This window comes from Pteropus medius, unplaced genomic scaffold (genome assembly GCF_902729225.1).
Source record: "Pteropus medius unplaced genomic scaffold, Ma_sr-lr_union100, whole genome shotgun sequence".
NCBI lineage: Eukaryota > Metazoa > Chordata > Mammalia > Chiroptera > Pteropodidae > Pteropus > Pteropus medius.
In genome coordinates, this window is record NW_024352784.1 from 19,831,673 (window position 1) to 19,850,875 (window position 19,203).

At 54.4% G+C, this 19,203-nt stretch overlaps 1 long non-coding RNA gene and 3 gene segments (V, D, J or C); all 4 read right to left on the reverse strand.

The window, feature by feature from the left end:
* Positions 1–650: 650 nt before the first annotated feature.
* LOC120590099 (uncharacterized) lies at positions 651–6,373 on the reverse strand. Its single transcript, XR_005649648.1, has 3 exons — positions 6,303–6,373; positions 3,076–3,212; positions 651–2,276 (listed from the first exon to the last, which is right to left on the reverse strand). It is a non-coding gene; the product is annotated as an uncharacterized LOC120590099 (long non-coding RNA).
* Positions 6,374–7,649: 1,276 nt separating this feature from the next.
* LOC120590552 (immunoglobulin lambda constant 3-like) lies at positions 7,650–10,177 on the reverse strand. The segment is given in 3 exon segments: positions 7,650–8,099; positions 9,461–9,512; positions 10,091–10,177. Coding segments are annotated over 3 exon segments (459 nt in total).
* Positions 10,178–11,621: 1,444 nt separating this feature from the next.
* On the reverse strand, positions 11,622–14,281 carry LOC120590555 (immunoglobulin lambda constant 1-like). The segment is given in 3 exon segments: positions 11,622–12,081; positions 13,493–13,593; positions 14,262–14,281. Coding segments are annotated over 3 exon segments (441 nt in total).
* A 1,618-nt stretch (positions 14,282–15,899) lies between these two features.
* Positions 15,900–18,203, reverse strand: LOC120590556 (immunoglobulin lambda constant 1-like). The segment is given in 3 exon segments: positions 15,900–16,359; positions 17,762–17,893; positions 18,065–18,203. Coding segments are annotated over 3 exon segments (591 nt in total).
* Positions 18,204–19,203: the final 1,000 nt, after the last annotated feature.

Consider the following 19,203-nt stretch of genomic DNA (forward strand, 5'->3'; position numbering starts at 1 on the left):
CAAGCAGTTTGCTCCCAGAAACTCTGTCTCCTCATCTGTAAGGTGTAGGGGTGTTAGCATCCAGCTCCTGGGTGGTCTGGGGACCACATGAAATGAAGTATGTCAAATACCAGTGCAAAACTTCTCTCAAGCAGCACCTGGCCAGGGTCACTGTCCTGGCAAGTAAGATAATACCTGAGCAGAGCTGGGAGCAATCCCACAACTGGGCAGAGCTGAGAACAACCTCTCGACTGTGTAGATCTGGGGACAATCTCACAAGGGGCAGAACTAGTGACAACTCCATAGTTGAGGAGAGCTGGGGACAACATCACAGTTGAGCGGAGCTGGAGACAAAACCACCATTGGGAAGAGCTGGGAACAATCTCTCAACTAGGCAAAAGTGGGAACTATCCCACACCTGAGAAAAGCCAGAGACAATCCTACAATTAGCAATCCCACAACTGTGCAGAGCTGGGGACAATCCCACAATTGGATAGCAGTATACAGCAGGGATCCCCAACCCTCTGGCCGTGGACCAGTATCAGTCCATGGCCTGTTAGGAACCGGGCCGCACAGCAGGAGGTGAGCAGCAAGTGAGCCAGTGAAGCCCCAACTGTATTTGCAGCCGCTCCCCAGTGCTAGCATCACCGCCTCAGCTCCACCTCAGATCATCAGGCATTAGATTCTCATAGGAGCACCGGTCCCTGGTGCCAAAAAGGTTGGGGACCGCTGGTATACAGAAGATCAATAACACCCCGCACAGCACCTAGCTGATCCTCTGAGGGACTGAGAGAGGTGCTGCCCCTGCCCTCAGGCACCTACCATCCTGAGCCCAGTCTGCAGCCCTGGTTGTCAAGCCCAAGGCGAGGCTGGGAGACCGGGACGGTAAGGAAATAAGGAACCCCTTTTAGATCCAGGTGGCTTATAACCTTACGCAGACAGAGAAGGAAAGAGCAGCTGAGAGGCTGGCTCGCTATGCCCTGTTGGCAACAGCCGAACAAATAGGTCAGGGAGAAAAGCAGACCCAGGAGCTTGGTTTTGGGGGCTGAGGAGTTTCAAGGTGGAGAGCATGGTACGCAGTGCTCAAGTCCACCCAGAGTTTGACAACAGGGAAGACAGTGAGGGGAGCGTTAGATCTGGCCACTTGAAGGCCATTGGTGCCTTGGTGAGCATAAGGGAAAGATGGGGTGAAGGCAGGAAGGGAGGGGACATGGATCCCCCCTCTCCGAGATGTGCTGCAAGGCCAGACAGGTATAACTGGAAAGAAGGCGGCATCCCAAATGGTTCTGAAGAGGGAGATAGAGTGAGCGATGGCCATAGGGACAGGAGGCGGTGACGGGAAATGGACTGGCCCAGATGGGCCGTGCTTAGGGCACACCAGGAGGTGCAGCCTGGCCGAACCAGATGGTTTACCCTGGAGTGTTCAAGTGCCTTGGAAGCCACTGGGGCTGCCCGCTAAGTGAGGGAGGTCAGAGGTCAGAAGCCCCACTGGAGTGTCCTGTGTCTTGAGTTTAGGAGACGCTTCTCCACACAGTCCTTTAGTGGGTTGTTCACACATGCTGTTGCCCCATTGTTTTCTTATGGAGAAATAAAATCCTCAAGAGTTTGTCAGGTCACAGATGGCCATCCTAGAGTCTAGGCATTTCATTACTTCTGGGTTATGTCTTCCGCATAAGAGCATGTCTGTGGGCTTATGATGGCCATCAGGAGGAAGAATGGCCCTTCACGTTGAGGTGTTGAGGCCTGAACGCTGGTGCTCATAGAGGGGTAGTAGGGGCCCTGAAGCAGCCTTGACCGCTGGCCGGGATGTCTGGGTAGGGCCCTCCATGACTGCTGTCGTGAACCAGGCAGGGCCAGTTTCTGAGATGGGGCTGGGCACGCTCGGCAGGTGGGAGACGGCTGCCGATTGGTGGCGGTGGCCTGGGACCTGGATGGAGCTGGGGTCGCTCGTGAGCCAGTCATTGCTCCAGCTCCAGCAACAGCCGTGGCTCCCGGGGGTCCAGGGGGAAGGGGATTGGAGCAGCGTGCAATAACAGTGACAGCAGGAATATGGGGTATCACTGAGATGTCACTGAGGAGCCAGGGGCAGGAGAGGTTTTGAGAGGTGGATCTGAGAGGCAAAGTGCCCGCATATGATGACAGGTGGCCTGCGTGTGCTTCACGGTGGCTGCTCCCGCATAGGGCATCTGTCCATCTTGGGGCCTGAGGGTCCCAGAAGTCAGGTCCTCTCTGCTGGATGCCCCTGTGTACCATCCCCTGGAGCTTTAGTGACGTTTCACAGGGCAGCAGATGTGACCCTAGAGGAAGAAGGAGATTGTAAGTGTCTCATCAGGAAAGGGTGCAGGGTGGGAGTGGTGGGGTAGAAGTAGACTGAAGGTTGGGGTCAGGAGTGGGCAAAAGGGAAGCCAGCCTGGTGTTCTCGCTGCTCAGGGTGTGTGCTGTCCTTGACTGCTTCCTGGGAGTTTCATGTGAGTCAGTGCTGCCATTCAAAAGCCGGCCCCAGAATACCTCCTGCGCTCTGTGCTGGGCCCCCTTTTCATGCACCTCCAGACCCACAGCTCTGTGTGTTTTTCCCTGAGAGCATTCCTGACCGAAGGTGTTGCTAAGAATTCATTCCTGCATTCTGAGGGGAAGCAGCTGGGACCTGGAAGTTGGCAGGCATGGGGAGGCAGGAGGCTGGGATTGCAGTGGGAGTGTGGGGGATTGGAAGGGAAGCCATCTTGGGATCTGACCTTCTGAGGCTGGGGGCAACTTCGGGAGGGTGGTGAGCCCTGTGGTGATCCTCACCTTCCAGTATCAGGACAAAGGTGGAGTCCCCAGGAAGAGGAGACACTCTCTCGGCCCTTCTCCCAAGTGCCCTGACACTGATTTTTGTTTGACCCAGAGGCAGGGGAAAAGGTCTGAGGAAGCCAGCCACTCTGACTCGAGGCACCTGGCTTCCTTGTCCTTCATCAGACCCAACAACTCTGTCCCCTTAGGCCATGAGTCCCAAGGTGGGGTTCTGGGTACAGGTGGACCTAGAGGTCTTTAGGGAGGAAGCTGGACTAATAAGGAGGGCCAGGCTGGGGTGGGCAGGATGCTGAGGGCAGTGGGTACCTGGAGTCAGGAGCTGAGATCTGGAGTAGCTGGTAGGGGGCCTGGGTTTAGTCCCTGCTGTGACTTTGGGCATGCTACTCGGCGTCTTTGGGTCTCGGTGTCTCCATCTGTATTCCAAAGATCATAACAGGATCTTCCTGCAAGAGGAAGGGGCAGGAGATTGGTTAGCTGGCTGGTATGGTGACTGAGAGGCCTAAAGAGCATTTAACTGGGGCCAGCAGGAGGAAATGCCCCAAAGCTGAAGCTAAAATCAACATCTCTCTCCTGTGACCCCAGGAGAAGAAGGGGACCAGGGAGAAAGGAGAGCTGTGCCTGGGCTGGGAAGGCCCCAGGAGTGGCCCAGACCAGGGACTGGGCGGGATGTAGCAGCAGAGAGGAACGTGGGAGAAGGTTTCCTGAACCCCCGGGAACCGGGACATGGAGCTGTGGTCAGCCAATCAGAGTCCCCAAGGGCGTCCCCATCCCTATCCCCAGAACCTGTTCCTTGATGTGGCAACAGGGCTCTTGCAGACATGATGGAATTAAGGCCCTTGAGATGGGGAGATGATCTGGGTGGCCTCATGTAGGGTCTTTATATGGAAAAGAGGGAGGCAGGAGGGTCCGAGTGAGAGAGGAGGTGATGTGGCGATGGATGCAGAGGTCAGAGAGGAAGGGACTGAGATGTGAAGATGCTACGAGCGGCTTTGATGTTGGAGAGACGGGAGACGGGCCGAAGAATGCGGGAACCTCTAGAAGCTTTTTGAAAAGGCAGGGAGCGTGGCCCTGCCAACACCTTGCTTTTAGCCTGTAGGACCCATTTCAGACTTCTGACCTCCAGACCTGTGAGAGAATAAATGTGTGTTGTTTTGAGCCACTAAGTTTGCTGCAATTTGTTACATCAGCTACAGGAAACTAACATAGGAGGCGAGGGAGAGACTCACTCGAGACCTCAGCGTGGCCCCTCCATGGCCCCCCGCCCATGGTGGCTCGAGCCTGACCCACTGCCACTGCCCCCACCCCATCCAACCCCCCAAAGTGTGCTGGAAGAGCTAGAGCCCTAGGATCTTCATCTTCAGAGATACCTCATGAGCCTCGCAGCCTCACAAAGTCCCCATACAGTCCTGGTTTTCCTGCCGATGTCCATGAGCAGATGGAAATGATCTTCAATAATTAATGCCTTCTTGGGAAGGTGGCAGGTACCTTTCTGTGCCACGTACCTGAGAGTATCCCACTCCCCTTTGCTCCCATGTGGCAGAGCTGGGCCATGAGTGGGGGAGCAGCTCAGGGGTCCTGGGACAGCCATGGGGGCATCAGGTAGGGGCAGAGTGGCCCAGGATGTGTAATGAGTGTGTGTTGTGATTTCGTCCATTCTGGATCCAGGGACAGGAGATTAGTTGGCTGGCTGAGCCACTCTGGGGCAAATCAGGGGACTGTTATTTTATAAACCCAAAGATGGTGACCTGGTGGTAACAAAGACAGTAATATGGAGGGCTTCCAAGGCAGTGGCAGCTGAAGCGAGCTCATGGTCATCTGCCCCAGGCTGCCGGGAGGTCAGCTGTGTGTGTGTCAGAGCCTGATTCCCATCAATGTTGAGGCCTCGGGGAAAACATGTCCCCACTTTTAACTGAGGTATAAGATGCCTAAGATACCAATTTCCCTCCAGCAAAGGTTTTATTTAATCTCAGAAAAATTGTGAGGCACCTATTTCCCTCCTTGCACTGGTTCCTGGGGAGCTCAGAGCTTATCTGTGTCAAGTGCTGGAGCATCCCGGCAGGTCTTTGTATGCTAGCTTCCTTTCTGACTTCCTCCTAGACTTACGCCTCTGAACCTGCCGTCAGGTGAGGAATCAAGGTGGGCCCTGGATTTAAGAGCCTGTGAAGCTGATACTGCTGGAGTTTCCTGGACCCCATGGGTGGTCCAGCCTGAAGGAGTGACAGGGAAGGGGTAAAGGTGGGCAGGAGCTGAGCTGGGCAGAGCGGGAGGAGGGCATTCCAGGGGGTGAGGGCCAGGACAAGAGGGGGTCCAGGTCATAGCAGGGTTTCCAGGCTGAGGAAAGGGGGCAGAGAGGTAGGGGTGTGGGAGGGCAGAAGGTCTCAGTCAGGGAGAGGAGGAAGGGCTTATCTGGAGGTCACTGGCCATAGCCAGCTCCAACCAGGAAGGAGGAACATAGTGGGAGAAAAGACAGAGCAGAGGGACTGATCGGTGACCAGACTATTTGTGTCCTGACTGGTTTCCTGGGAGGTGCCTCGGGGAGACTGTGAGCCTCTCCCTGGGGAGTACTTTCCCACTGGGTGCCAAGGATTTCCCCCACCCCATCCTGAGAACCAGGAGAGGTCACAAATTAAATATGAGACAAAATAAATGAGCAGAGAGCATGATTTCTGACTGACGACGAGGACATTTTATTGAGGGCTGATTGGTGCAGGGAGCGGGGCTGGGGACCACTAGCTGGGGCATGGAGAGAGCCCGACCAGGTCTGTAGAAAGAATCTCAGTGCCCGAATCTGGGAATTCTGGGCCTTTCTTTGGCCTCAATCCCTCCTCGGGTTCACATGTCATCATAAGTTGCTACCTTACCACTGTGCTCCCTGGTACTAACTGGCATTAGCCTTGAGGGAATCTGTCTGTCCTGGGGCATTTGTCTGTCTAAGGACTCGCTCCAGGTCCCTCTCTCTGTGGTGTCTTCATACAGGGTGTTTTTCTGTCCTGGGTTCAGATTCTCCTATTTCAGGAGGGGCTGTCTTACCTGTAGTACCGGGTGGTAAGGACCCCTGATTCTAGGGAAGGCAGCTCAGACACCACCCTGGAGGCCACTGGGAGGACACTGGAAGTGGACATGGGCCAAAAAGGAAGAGCAAGGAAGGTGCACAAGACAGCTCTCCTGGGTTCTCTCCTCTACCTTCTGTTCTGGAATATTCTCTGGGTATTTCTGGGTGAGAGTGAAACTCTCCCTCAGAAAAAATAAAGAGCCTTTTGCCCCAGAGTCCAGGAGTGAAGGTCCCCTGGAGAGAACTCCGGGTCACAGTAAGGAGGGGCAGGAAGGGGTCCTGGGATTCTCCTATCCTAACCTCACCATGGGCCTCAGAAGCAAAACAGGGTAAAAGATGCTGAGATGAGCAGACAAAAAAGGTGTAGGTTACAAAAACCACAGCCATTTAGACCCTAGTTCTAGCCTGGATAGAAAGGAGAGAAAAAATCAACTCATGTTTCACTCTGGACCCCAAGGAGGAGGGAAAGGGGGAGACTCACCTGAGATAGTCAGCTGGGTCCCTCCGCCGAACACAGCACACGGTGACACAGCCTCGTACACAAACCTCCTGCCACCCCTCCACCCCCTGCCCAGGCCCACCTGCAGTTGCAGGGGAGGCCCAAAGTCCAGCCTCCTGGTCACGGGGGCTGGTCTGGCTGATGGGAGAATGAGAGGAGGTGGTCCCCTCCCCAGCTGCAACTTGACTTCTTTAAGGAGGTGACCTTCCATCCATCCCTAGTTGTGGAGGGGATAAAAGTCAATGTCTGAGTGTCCCTTCATAACCAAGGGAACTTCCAGTCCTGGAAGGAGCTGTGTCGCTGGCTCCGCTTGCCCGGGGAGTGTCAGGTGGAGGAGACGAGTCCAGTGTAAAAACCTAGAGTTGATGGAGCCTGTGCCCTCTGCAGAGCTGAGGCCGATTAGAGGGTCCTGGATGCCACCAAACGTCCTGGACACATGAGCTGCATGACCATGTCTGTAAAAGCATGTGTGTGTATTATGTGTGTGCATGCGAGTTCATGTTAGTGAGAATATGAGTGTGCAAGTGAGCGTGTGTGTCCTCAGACCCCGGCAGCGTGTCACCTTCTAGGGCAAGATTCTTCTGGGTCTCAGCACTCAGGAAGGTGAGTCCCTTCAGATACATATTCAGGAACAAGCACAGAATCAGATTTTAAACCACCCATGGCCACTCTGACAGTGCTTGCTGTGGGGTCAGTGGCAGGCTGGACTGTACGGCATCAAAAAAGAGCAGAGCTGGCTACTGTCCGCCAAGGGCCTCAAACAGAGCCGACACTCCCATGATGAAGTGAGAGGCAGGAGTCACCTGGGGATAGCGTATCAGTGAGTGAGCAAGATCCAGGAACTGAGGGTCCTGCAGTCAGAGGGACAGTGAGGGATGCAGGAATAAAAAACCACAGAGTTTCTCAATGAGGTAGGAGGAGAGAAGACCCTAAAGCAGTAGGGATGCTGGGCATGTGAGGGTAGGAGGTTTCTAGAAACGCTTGAAGCCGTGGAAGGCATGGGAATGGCAAGATTGAGGGATACAGGCAAAAGAGCTCAGGCTCTCTCCAGAAGGTCGTGGGAACCAAGGGAAGTGGTCCTAGGGGGGTGGACGGGACCACATAGAACAGGGAGATTATAGGGAAGGTGCGAATGTGTGCTGTCCTGGGAGTACTGCCAAGATCTCCTATGCTGGAACATTCTCTGGGTGATTCTGTATGAAAGTGAAACTCTCATGTGGAGACACCTTCCACTGGCTCCTTTCCCACAGGGCCAGGAGGATTGTGTCACTTGGGGATGCTAGAGATCAGGACAAAAATGCATAAGCCAAGAATGAGCAGAGCATGATGTCTGATTGACAATGAGCACATTTTATTGAGAGCTGATGGGGTGCAGGGATGAGGCCGACTGGGGGTTGGGAGGGGGATCCTCCCAGGTGTCCTTCTGCTCCAGCCCCTCTGTGGTGGGGGACGGAGGGTCCTAAGAACACTGTGAGGGGGTCAGAGTCTTCTCCACGGTGCTCCCCTCGTGCGTGACCTGGCAGCTGTAGCTGCTCCTAGATTTCCAGCTTTCAGGCGTCAGGCTCAGGTAGCTGCTGGCCGCGTACTTGTTGTTGCTCTGTTTCGAGGGCTTGGTGGTCTCCACGCCCTGGGTGACGGGGCTGCCGTCCGCCTTCCAGGCCACCGTCACAGCGCTGGGGTAGAAGTCATTGATGAGACACACCAGTGTGGCCTTTTTGGCGCTGAGCTCCTCAGAGGAGGGCGGGAACAGAGTGACCGCAGGTGCAGACTTGGGCTGACCTACGGGATGAGGGAGGGGCGGGAGGTCAGAGGTCTGGTCTCCACTGTGGGAGCTGCCGACCTCAGTCTTGATGTGCGTACAGCTCCCTCAGGTTCAGGCCGTGGGCCCCAGTATGGTCGTAGCTCCACTTTGCTCATGTCTGGGATGGGAGGTGACAGTCACCTCTGGTTGGAGAATCTCGGTGCCTGACTCTTGGCAGCTCTGGTATCCTCTGGGCCCCACGTTTCTCCCTCAGGCTCACGGTCCTCCTGACCCACCACGACACCTCTGCTGCCCTGGTACTGGCTGGCCTCACCTTGACACCTCGACTTTCCAGAGGACTCTGTCTGTCAAGCAGGACTTCTGTGTGTCCTGGCCTTATGCTCTCCTCTCTTTTGGGAAGGGTGATACTTGCTCACAGTCCCCTGACACCATTATTTCAGCCCCCAATCCACTCCCCACAGCTACACTACAGAGCTGTCAGCACCATGTCTGGATTCTAAGGAGTCCATGAAGGTGTCCCCAGGAGGTGGCCGTTCTGATCTTAGTCTAGGTCTGTGTATTTTCTGAATCTTTTCCTGATCCTGTGATTTATCCTGGGGGAACCTCTCTGTCCTATGACATCAGTGTGCCTGTCAAGGCCTCTGTCCTTGTCACTTGTCTCGAAAATGGTCCCCAGACCAGATCCTGTTCTGAGAAATCTCTTACAGGGTGATAGGTGTGGGGCAACCTCTGGGGCCTGAATGTCCTGACACTTGTCCCGTCTAAGACGTCCTGCCTGTCTTGAGCACGAGCAAAAACCCAGCACCCTGTGGTCATCTCATCGGAATTCCTCTCTCCATCTTAGTGCAGCTTGCCTTGCTTCCTCCTCATCCTCTTCACGTCCCCACATAAAGCTCCTCTCACTATGCTGCATCAGCTCCAAACTACCCCCCAGAAAGGACAGAGCCCAAGAGTGACACGCACACATGTCCAGTTCAGCAGATCTCAGCCCGCTTCCCACATCCCCTGGCCTCGGTGCAGTAGCAACGGTCACCCACTCCCACGGTCCTATGGCCCTTCCATTCTCCCGGGACCCCAGGGCTCAGAGACCCTGAGGCAGTCGGACATCCTAGAGCCCAGAGGTGAAGTTCCCTGGATAGGGAGATCTGGGTCACAGTGAGGAGTGGCAGGAGGGGTCCCTGGGATTCTCCTATCCTGTCCCCACCAGAGGCTTCAGAAGCAAAACAGGGTACAGGACGCTGAGACGGGCAGACAGAAGAGGTGAAGATCAGAAGGCCAGAGCCATTCAGACCCCAGTCCTAGACTGGACGGCAAGGAGAGGAAAATCGACCCAAACTTCAGTGTGGACCCCAAGGAGGAGGGAAAGGGGGAGACTCACCTGTGACGGTCAGCTGGGTCCCTCCGCCGAACACAAAACACAGTGACACAGGCTCGAACACAAACCTCTTTCACCCCCTTCATCCCCTGCCCAGGCCCACCTGCAGCTGCACTGGAGACCCAAAGTCCAGCCTCCTCGTCACGGGTGGTGATCGGGCAGATGGCTGGGTACGAAGTGGTGACTCTGAGGAAGGAATTTCAGGGCCATGGAGTTGTAGGGTTTTCCATGTCCTTGGTCATGGGATGACTTTGGAGACAATGTGCTGATAGTGAATAAGAATTTCCCCCTGATTTCATCCTTACGTAGTATCTGTTCCATGGCCGAGTTCAGGTCATGTTGTCATTGTGAAATTAGTAACTATGTCCTCTTAACCACACAGATGATGGCATCGGGATTCCTTTGTAGACTTGGGAATCGGGGGAGGTCCTGGAAGCCCCCACATTCTCAGCAGAAGAGATGGAGCAGGGTGACGGGGTGGGGATGGGAAATGCAAGTGAGAGAAGAATCACGTTTGCCCTCAGGACCCAGACCCTTCTGCACCGCCCTGAGCTCCAGCATCTTTGCCTCAGGCTGGGCCAGACTGAAGGTGCGGTGGGATGGTCACTATTTGGTCACGCTTCCGTGCCTCACGTTGGCATCTGCCGCGTTGCCTGGGTGCATGGGCCGAATTCCAGCAGGAAGGCCCCGGTCACGGCCCTGCAAAGATAAGGAAGCCATCACTACTCCAGCACCTCTTTTCTAGGAGCTTCCACTGTGTGTCTGTTGTCCCCTTACATGTCTTCTGAATCACACATGTCCCCGTTCATTAATGTCGCTAGGACAAGTTGAACCCACAACCTGTGAAATACATTGTACTCTGGGACTGAATCTGTATGCTGTGAGTAGGGCCCCAACATCCCGATTCTCAGCCTGCTTTCCGGTTTCTGAATGTCATCTGCAGAGCTCACGCAAGTGACACACAGGCCTGGATCCTTCTCTGTGTGACACCACGTCATGCTCTGTAAGCACTCTGCGTTCTGTCTCCTTCTGCCTGCTGTTCCTGGCCAGATCCTGCCGTGAACTTCCTCACGGCTCCCGGTCTCACTCTCAACCTGGTCAGGAATGTCCCTGCATATGAATGTCAGTGGTCACACCAGGACCTGAGGACTACAATGACTGGCTGTTGTTTCTGTGTGTCTACCCTGGGCCCCCATCTCAGTACCTCCTACCCCATCTCTTCCAGAACGCTCTAGAGAAACACCCATCTCTTCTGCTGAGAATGTGGTGGCTTCCAGGACCACCTTCAATTCCCAGGTCTACAAAGGGATCCTGACACCATCATATTTGTGAATAGATGTGTGCCTTCATGAATATTCTCTTTTTGAGTGTATGTTCATGTGTATTCGTATCTGTGTGTGTGTGAGTGTGTGTGCCTTAGCACAGAATTTACTCATAAGTAGGTGAATTGGTTTATAGGCTAGTTAATGGCTCTTTCTTAGAATCTGATGCTTGATTTTGACCTGTAGGCCACGAGCCGGTCATCCTAGAACAAGCGGATATTAGGTCTTGTGGTGGAGTCAGCGGTGGGTGGCCTTAGGGCATGGAGAGAATTGACAGAGCTGTGACACTTATGAGACGCATTTGTTAAAAAGCTCCCCAAACAGGAGTGTGGAGTGAATGACATGGTCCATAGACGGAGGTCCTGTTGTTTGTGTGACAGTGAGAGCATGAAGGATCTGGCACAGGGTGTTTCCCGGGTGAGGTAGGAGAAAGTGGGGACCTAAGAAAGGAGGGAGGCTCTAGACGGTGTGGTGGGATTTTCCAGAATGTCCAAGAAGCGACGAAAGGCATGTGATTGAGGAATCTGGAGGGGCGGGGAGCTCGGGCTCTCTTGTGTGGGCCATGGGGGTCGAGGAAAGTGGTTCTTAGGGGTGGACAGAAGCCACACAAGAACAGGGAGATTGGGGAAGGTGAGAACGGGGGCTGTTCTGGGTCGTGCTGCCAGGGTGCCCTGTTCTGGAACATCCTCTGGGCAATCGTGGTTGAGAGTGAAACTCCCCCTCACAAAAACAGGGCGACTCCTTCCACTGGCTCCTTTCCCACAGGGCCAGGAGGATTGTGAAACCGGAAATGGTGGAGTGAGGACAAAAATGCGTAAACCAAGAATGAGCAGAGCATGATGTCTGATTGACAATAGCACATTTTATTGAGAGTTATTTGGGTAAAGGGAGAGGCCGACTGGGAGTTGGGAGAAGAGATAGTCTGGGAGTCTTTAAGCAGTAGCCGCCCCTGAACTCCAAGAGCTGGAGGGGTCTGAGGGTCCTAAGAACACTGTGAGGGGGTCAGAGTCTTCGCCACGGTGCTCCCCTCGTGCGTGACCTGGCAGCTGTAGCTGCTCCTAGATTTCCAGCTTTCAGGCGTCAGGCTCAGGTAGCTGCTGGCCGCGTACTTGTTGTTGCTCTGTTTCGAGGGCTTGGTGGTCTCCACGCCCTGGGTGACGGTGCTGCCGTCCGCCTTCCAGGCCACCGTCACAGCGCCGGGGTAGAAGTCATTGATGAGACACACCAGTGTGGCCTTTTTGGCGCTGAGCTCCTCAGAGGAGGGCGGGAACAGAGTGACCGTGGGCGCAGACTTGGGCTGACCTGTGGGGTGAGGGAGGGGCAGGAGGTCGGAGGTCTGATCTCCACTGTGGGAGCTGCGGACCTCAGTCTTGCTGTGGGTACAGCACCCTCAGGTTCAGGCCGTGGGCCCCAGTATGCTCGCAGCAACACTTTGCTCATGTCCGGGATGGGAGGTGAAGGTCACCTCCTTTTGTATAATCTCGGTGCCTGACTCTTGGCAGCTCTGGGCCTTTCTTGATCCCTCATTTCTCCCTCAGGCTCACAGTCCTCCTGACCCACCACGGCACCTCTGCTGCCCTGGTACTGGCTGCTCTCACTTTGACACTGCATCTTTCCTGAGGACTCTACTGTCCTGGTGCCTCTGTCGGTCCCAGATCTGCCTATTGTCCCTCTCTCCAGTGTCCTCAAAATAAGGCATCAGTCTGCCTTGGCCTTAGACTCTCATCCCTTTAAGGACAGGAGTTTCTTGCTCACAGTCCCCCTGACACCATCTTTGCTGCCCCCGATCCACCTCCACAACCACACTCCAGGGCGGTCAGCACGGCGGCTTAATTCCAGGGTGTCTTCAAGGGTGTCCCTCAGAGGTGGTTGTTCTGGTCTTAGTCTTGGCTGTGTGTTCTCTGAAGCCTTCCCTATACCCATGATTTATCCTAGGAAAATTCCTCTGTCCTAGGACATCAGTGTGCCTGTCAAGACCTGTCCTTGTCACCTGTCCCAGAATAGGTCCACAGCAAGAGGATCTGTCCTGAGAACTCTCTTACAGTGGTATTAGGTGTGGGGCAACCTCTAGGGCCTGAGTCTCCTGACATCGTCCTGTCTAAGGGTCTTCCCTGTGTTGGAGCATGGCATAAACCCAGCTGCGGCCATCACCTTGGATTTCCTCCCTCCATCCTCGCCCACTGGCCTTGCTTCCTCCTCCTCCTCTCATTCCCCAACATCAAGTCCCTGTCACTATTGCTGCAATAACTCCAACCTACCACCCAGAAAGGACAGAGCCCAAGAGTGACACACACACAAGTCCAGTTCAGCAGGTCTCAGCCTGCTTCCCACATCCCCTGGCCTTGGCGCTTCAGACACAGCCCCGCAGTCCCGCGGTCCTACAGCCAGCCCCTCCATTCTCCCAGGACTCCATGGCTCAGAGACCCTGAGGCAGTCGAGCATCCTAGAGCCCAGAGGTGAAGTTCCCTGGAGAGGGAGCTCCAGGTTCCAGTGAGGAGTGGCAGGAGATGTCCCTGGGATTCTCCTATCCTTCCCCACCAGGAGCCTCAGAGGCAAAACAAGATATAGAATACTGAGATGGGCAGACAAAAAAGGGGAATGTACAGAAGTCTAGACCCAATCAGACCCCAGTCCTAGACTGGACGGCAAGGAGAGGAAAATCGACCCAAATTTCAGTATGGAGCACCAAGAGGAGGAAAAGGGGGAGACTCACCTGTGACGGTCAGCTGGGTCCCTCCGCCGAACACATAACACAGTGACACAGCCTCGAGCACAAACCTCTTTTCACCCCCTTCACCCCCTGCCCAGGCCCACCTGCAGCTGCACCGGAGGCCCAAAGTCCAGCCTCCTCGTTACGGGTGGTGATCGCGCAGATGGCTGGGTAAGAAGTGGTGGCCATGAGGAAGGAATTTCAGTTCCATGGAGTTTTAGGATTTTCCATGTCCTTTGTCATGGGATGACATGGGAGATAATGTGCCGATATTGAATAAGAGTTTTCACCTAATTTCCTTCTTATGTAGGATCTGTTCCATGGCCCAGGCCAGTTCATGTTGTCAATGTGGAAATGGTGACTATGCCCTGTTAACTACACAGATGATGATGTCGGGATCCCTTTGCAGACCTGGGAATAGTGAGGGGTCTTGGAAGCCACCATATTCCCAGCAGAAGAGATGGAGCAGGGTGACGGGGTGAGGATGGGAAGTGTGGGTGGGAGGAGAATCACTTTTCCCTCAGGACCCAGATCCTCCTGCACCATCCTGAGCTCCAATGTCTCTGTAGCCTGGCCAGACTGAAGGTGCAGTGGGATGGTCACTACTCGGTCCCCCTTTTGTCTCTCTTGTTGACATCTGCTGCATTGCCTGGGTGCACGGGCTGAATTCCAGGAGGAATGCTCCAGTCAAGGCCCTACAAAAACAGGGAAGCAATCGCTACTCCCAGCACCTCCTTTCTATGAGCTCCCACTGTGTCTGTTGTCCCCTTACATTTCTTCTGAATCACACATATCCCGGTTCACTAATGTTGGTAGGACAGGGTGAGCCCACATCCTGTGATATACATCGAACCTCTGGACTGAACCTGCAAGCCGTGAGTGGGTCTGCAACACCCCGAACCTCAGCCTGCATTCTGGTCTCTCCATTGTCACCTGCAGAGCTCATAGAAGAGACATAGAAGCCTGGAATCGTCTCTCTGTGACACAGTGTCATGCTCTGTAAGCAAAACGAGGTAGAGGATGCTGCCTGTTGTTCCTGACCAGACTCCTGCCGCCAACTTCCTCAGGTCACCTGGAATGTCCCTGTGCTTGCACTCGTCAGTGGTCACCCCAGGACACTGAGAACCTGGGGACTGCGATGACTGGCTACTGTTTCTGTGTGTTCAACCTGGGTCTCTACCTCTGTACCACCTACACCACTTCTTCTGAAGCCCCCCAAAGAAATGCCCAACAATGCCACGTTTGTGATGGTTGTGTTGAGCTTATGTTTATGTGCATCTGGACCTCTTTGTGCGTGTGATAGCACAGCTTTTACTTGTAAGAAGGTGAATCGGTTAACAGGTTAGCCCCATTCTAGAATTGTAGTCTCATTCCTAAAATCTGTGGACTTTGATGACTGGCTATTCTTTGTTCGTGTCCTTCCTGAGTCCCCTGCTTAGGACCTTCTTCCCCAGTTCTTTCAGAACCTCGCAGAGAAAGGATCTTCATGGCCATGTGGGTGAATGGACGTGTGTCTTCATGAGCATTTTGTGAGTGTCTGTTTTTGTGTATTCGTACTTGTATGAGTGTGTGTGTGCGTGTGTGTGTGTGTGTGTGCGCGTGTGTGTGTATGAGTGTGAGATATAGCACAGCTTTTACTGTAAGAACGGGAATTGATTTACAGGCAAGTCCCACTCCAGAATTCTAGTCCCATTCCTAGAATCAAATGCTTGATTTTCACACCCAGTTCCCGGGCAGGTCAGCTGAGAATAAGCGGTCGTTCGGTGTCGTGGTGGACTCAGTGGAGGTTGCCCCGTAAGGTGATGGGACAGCTGGCAGGACTTGTCTCCCAGGAGACCTGAACACAGCTGAGACCCCTGTGAGGCACATGTGGTAGGAGGATCCCCGAGGATGTGTATGGAGTAAATGACTGGGGTCCAGGGACTGAGGGTCCTGTAATTTGTGTGACAGTGATGCCTGATGGACTGGGCACAGGGCCATGTCCCTGGTGAAGTTGAGAAGGAGAGTCCTAAGTGTGGAGGGAGGCTCTAGATTGTGTGGATGGGGATTTCCCAAAATGCTAGGAAGCCACGGAAACCATGTGAATGGCAAGACTGAGGAATCCGGGGGAGGGAGCTCAGGCTCACTTCTGGGGCCATGGGGACCAAGAGGAGTCGCCTCAGGGTAGTCAGGGACCAAGAAGAACAGTGATATAGAGAAGGTGTGAACGTGGGCTCTCCTGGGTCATGCTGCCAGGATTCCTTGTTCTGGAACATTCTCTGGGTGATATTTGTGAAGGTGAAAAACTCTCTCAGGGAAACGTGGAGCAAATTCCACTGGCTCCTTTCGCACAGGGCCAGGAGGATTGTGAAACCAGAAATGGTGGAGTCAGGACAAAAATGCGTAAATCAAGAATGAACAGAGCATGATGTCTGATTGACAATAGCACATTTTATTGAGATTTATTTGGGTGCAGGGAGGAGGCCGACTGGGGGTTGGGAGAAGAGATAGTCTGGGAGTCTTTCAGTGGCAGCCGCCCCCGTCTCCAAGCGATAGAGGGGGCTGAGGGTCTTAGGAACACTGTGAGGGGGTCAGAGTCTTCTCCACGGTGCTCCCCTCGTGCGTGACCTGGCAGCTGTAGCTGCTCCTAGATTTCCAGCTTTCAGGTGTCAGGCTCAGGTAGCTGCTGGCCGCGTACTTGTTGTTGCTCTGTTTCGAGGGCTTGGTGGTCTCCACGCCCTGGGTGACAGGGCTGCCGTCCGCCTTCCAGGCCACCGTCACAGCGCCGGGGTAGAAGTCATTGATGAGACACACCAGTGTGGCCTTTTTGGCGCTGAGCTCCTCAGAGGAGGGCGGGAACAGAGTGACCGCGGGCGCAGACTTGGGCTGACCTGCGGGGTGAGGGACGGGCAGGAGGTCAGAGATCTGGTCTCCACTGTGGGAGCTGCCGACCGCAGTCCTGCTGTGGGTACAGCTACCCCAGGTCCAGGGCGTGGGCCACAGTCTGCCCAATGCTCTACCTTGCTCGTGTCTGGGATGGGAGGTGACAGTCACCTCCTGTTGGAGAATCTCAGTTCCTGACTCTTGGCAGCTCTGGGCCCTTCGTTTCTCCCTCAGTCTCACAGTCCTGCTAACCGACTGTGGCACCTCTGCTGCCCTGGTGCTGGGTGGCCTCACGTTGACACTCCTATTTCTTGAGGACCCGACTGTCCTGGGGCATCTGTCAGTCCCAGATCTGCCCTAAGATCCCTCTCCCCTGTGTTCTCAAAACAAGGCATCTGTCTGTATTGGCCTTAGACTCTCTTCCCTTACGGGACGGGAGTTTCTTGGTCACAGACCCTGACACCATCATTGCAGCCCCCAACCACCTCCACAACCACATGCCAGGGCTGTGAGCACCCGGACTGAATTCCTGGGTGTCTACGAGAGTGTCCCTGGGACGTGGCTGTTCTGGTCTTAGTCTGGTCTGTGTATTTGCTGAAACCTTTCCTGATCCAGTGATTTATCCTGGGGGAATCTCTCTGTCCTAGGACAAAAGTGTGCCTGTCAAGGCCTTAACTTGTCACCTGTCTCGAAAAAAGGTTCCCAGAACAAGATTCTGTTGTGAGAACACTCTGACAGTCATAATAGGTGTGAAACACCGTCTGAGGCCTGAGCATCCTGACATCTGTCCTGTCTAATGGGTCTTTTCTGTCTTGAGCATGACGAAACCCCAGCACTCTGCGGTCATCTCATCGGAATTCCTCTCTCCATCTTAGTGCAGCTTGCCTTGCTTCCTCCTCATCCTCTTCATGTCCCCAACATAAAGTTTCTCTCAATATCGCTGCATCAGCTCCAAACTACCACCCAGAAAGGACAGAGCCCAAGAGTGACATGCACACATGTCCAGTTCAGCAGATCTCAGCCTGCTTCTCACATCCTTAGGCCTAGGTGCATCAGCCAGAGCCACTCACTCCACGGACCTATGGTCCCTCCATTCTCACGGGACCCCAGACCTCAGAGACCTTGAGAGAGTTGGGATCCTGGAGCCTAGAGGTGAAGTCCCCTGGAGAGGGAGCCCCGGGTTCCAGTGAGGAGTGGCAGGAGGGGTCCCTGGGATTCTCCTATCCTGTCCCCACCAGAGGCTTCAGAAGCAAAACAGAGTACAGGACGCTGAGACGGGCAGACAGAAAAGGTGAAGGTACAGAAGGCCAGAGCCATTCAGACCCATGTCCTAGACTGGACGGCAAGGAGAGGAAAATCGACCCAAACTTCAGTGTAGACCCCAGGAAGGAGGGAAAGGGGGAGACTCACCTGTGACGGTCAGCCGGGTCCCTCCGCCGAAAATAGCACACAGTGACACAGCCTCGAACACAAACCTCTTTTCACCCCCTTCACCCCCTGCCCAGGCCCATCTGCAGCTGCACCGGAGGCCCAAAGTCCAGCCTCCTCGTCACGGGTGGTGATTGGACAGATGGCTGGGTATGAAGTGGTGACTCTGAGGAAGGAATTTCAGGGCCATGGAGTTTTAGGATTTTCCATGTCCTTGGTCATGGGATGACTTTGCAGACAATGTGCTGATAGTGAAGAAGAATTTTCACCTAATTCCATCCTTACAGAGGATCTGTTCCTTGTCCCAGCCCAATTCATGCTGTCGTTGTGAAAGTGGTGACTCTGTCCTCTTGACCACACAGACGATGGTGTTGGGATCCCTTCGCAGACCTGGGAACCGGGGAGGTCCTGGAAGCCACCACATCCTCAGCAGAAGAGATGGAGGAGGATCAGGGGGTGGGGATGGGAGTGCAGGTGCGGGGAGAGTCACCTTTCCCTCAGGACCCCGTCATTCTGCACTGTCTAATCCCCAGCGTCTCTGTCCTAGGCTGGGTCAGACTGAAGGTGCAGTGAGATGGTCACTGTTGGTTCCCTTCTGTGCCTCACGTTGGCATCTGCCGCGTTGCCTGGGTGCATGGGCTGAACTCCAGCAGGAAGGCCCCGGTCACGGCCCTGCAAAGATAAGGAAGCCATCACTACTCCAGCACCTCTTTTCTAGGAGCTTCCCCCGTGTGTCTGTTGTCCCCTTACATTTCTTCTGAATCACACGTGTCCCGGTTCATTCACGTCGCTAGGACAAGTTCAACCCACAACCTGTGACATATGTTGTACCCCTGGATGAACCTGAATGCTGTGTGTGAGGCCCCAATACCCAGGGCGTCAGCTTGCATTCCAGTCCCCGAATGTCATCTGTAGACACGCAAGTGTCACACGGGCCTGGATCCTTGTCTTTGCGACAAGCGTCATGCTCTGTAAGCCCTCTGCGATCTGTCTCCATGTGCCTGCTGTTCCTGGCCAGATCCTGCCGTGAACTTCCTCAGGGCTCCCGGTCTCGCTCTCAACCTGGTCAGGAACATCCCTGCCCTTTCACTCGTCAGTGGTCACACCAGGACACCCAGAACCCGTGGACTTTGATGACTGGCTATTCTTTGTTTGTGTTCTTCCTGAGTCCCCTGCTCAGTACCTTCTTCCCCAGCTCTTATAGAACCTCGCAGAGAAATGATCTTCATGGCCATGTGTGTGAATGGACGTGTGTCTCCATGAGCATTTTGTGAGTGTCTGTTTTTGTGCATTCGTACTTGTGTGAGTGTGAGTGTGTGTGTGTATTGTGTGTGTGTGTGTGTGTGCGTGTGTGTGTGATATAGCACAGCTTTTACTGTAAGAACGGGAATCGATTTACAGGCAAGTCCCATTCTAGAATTCTA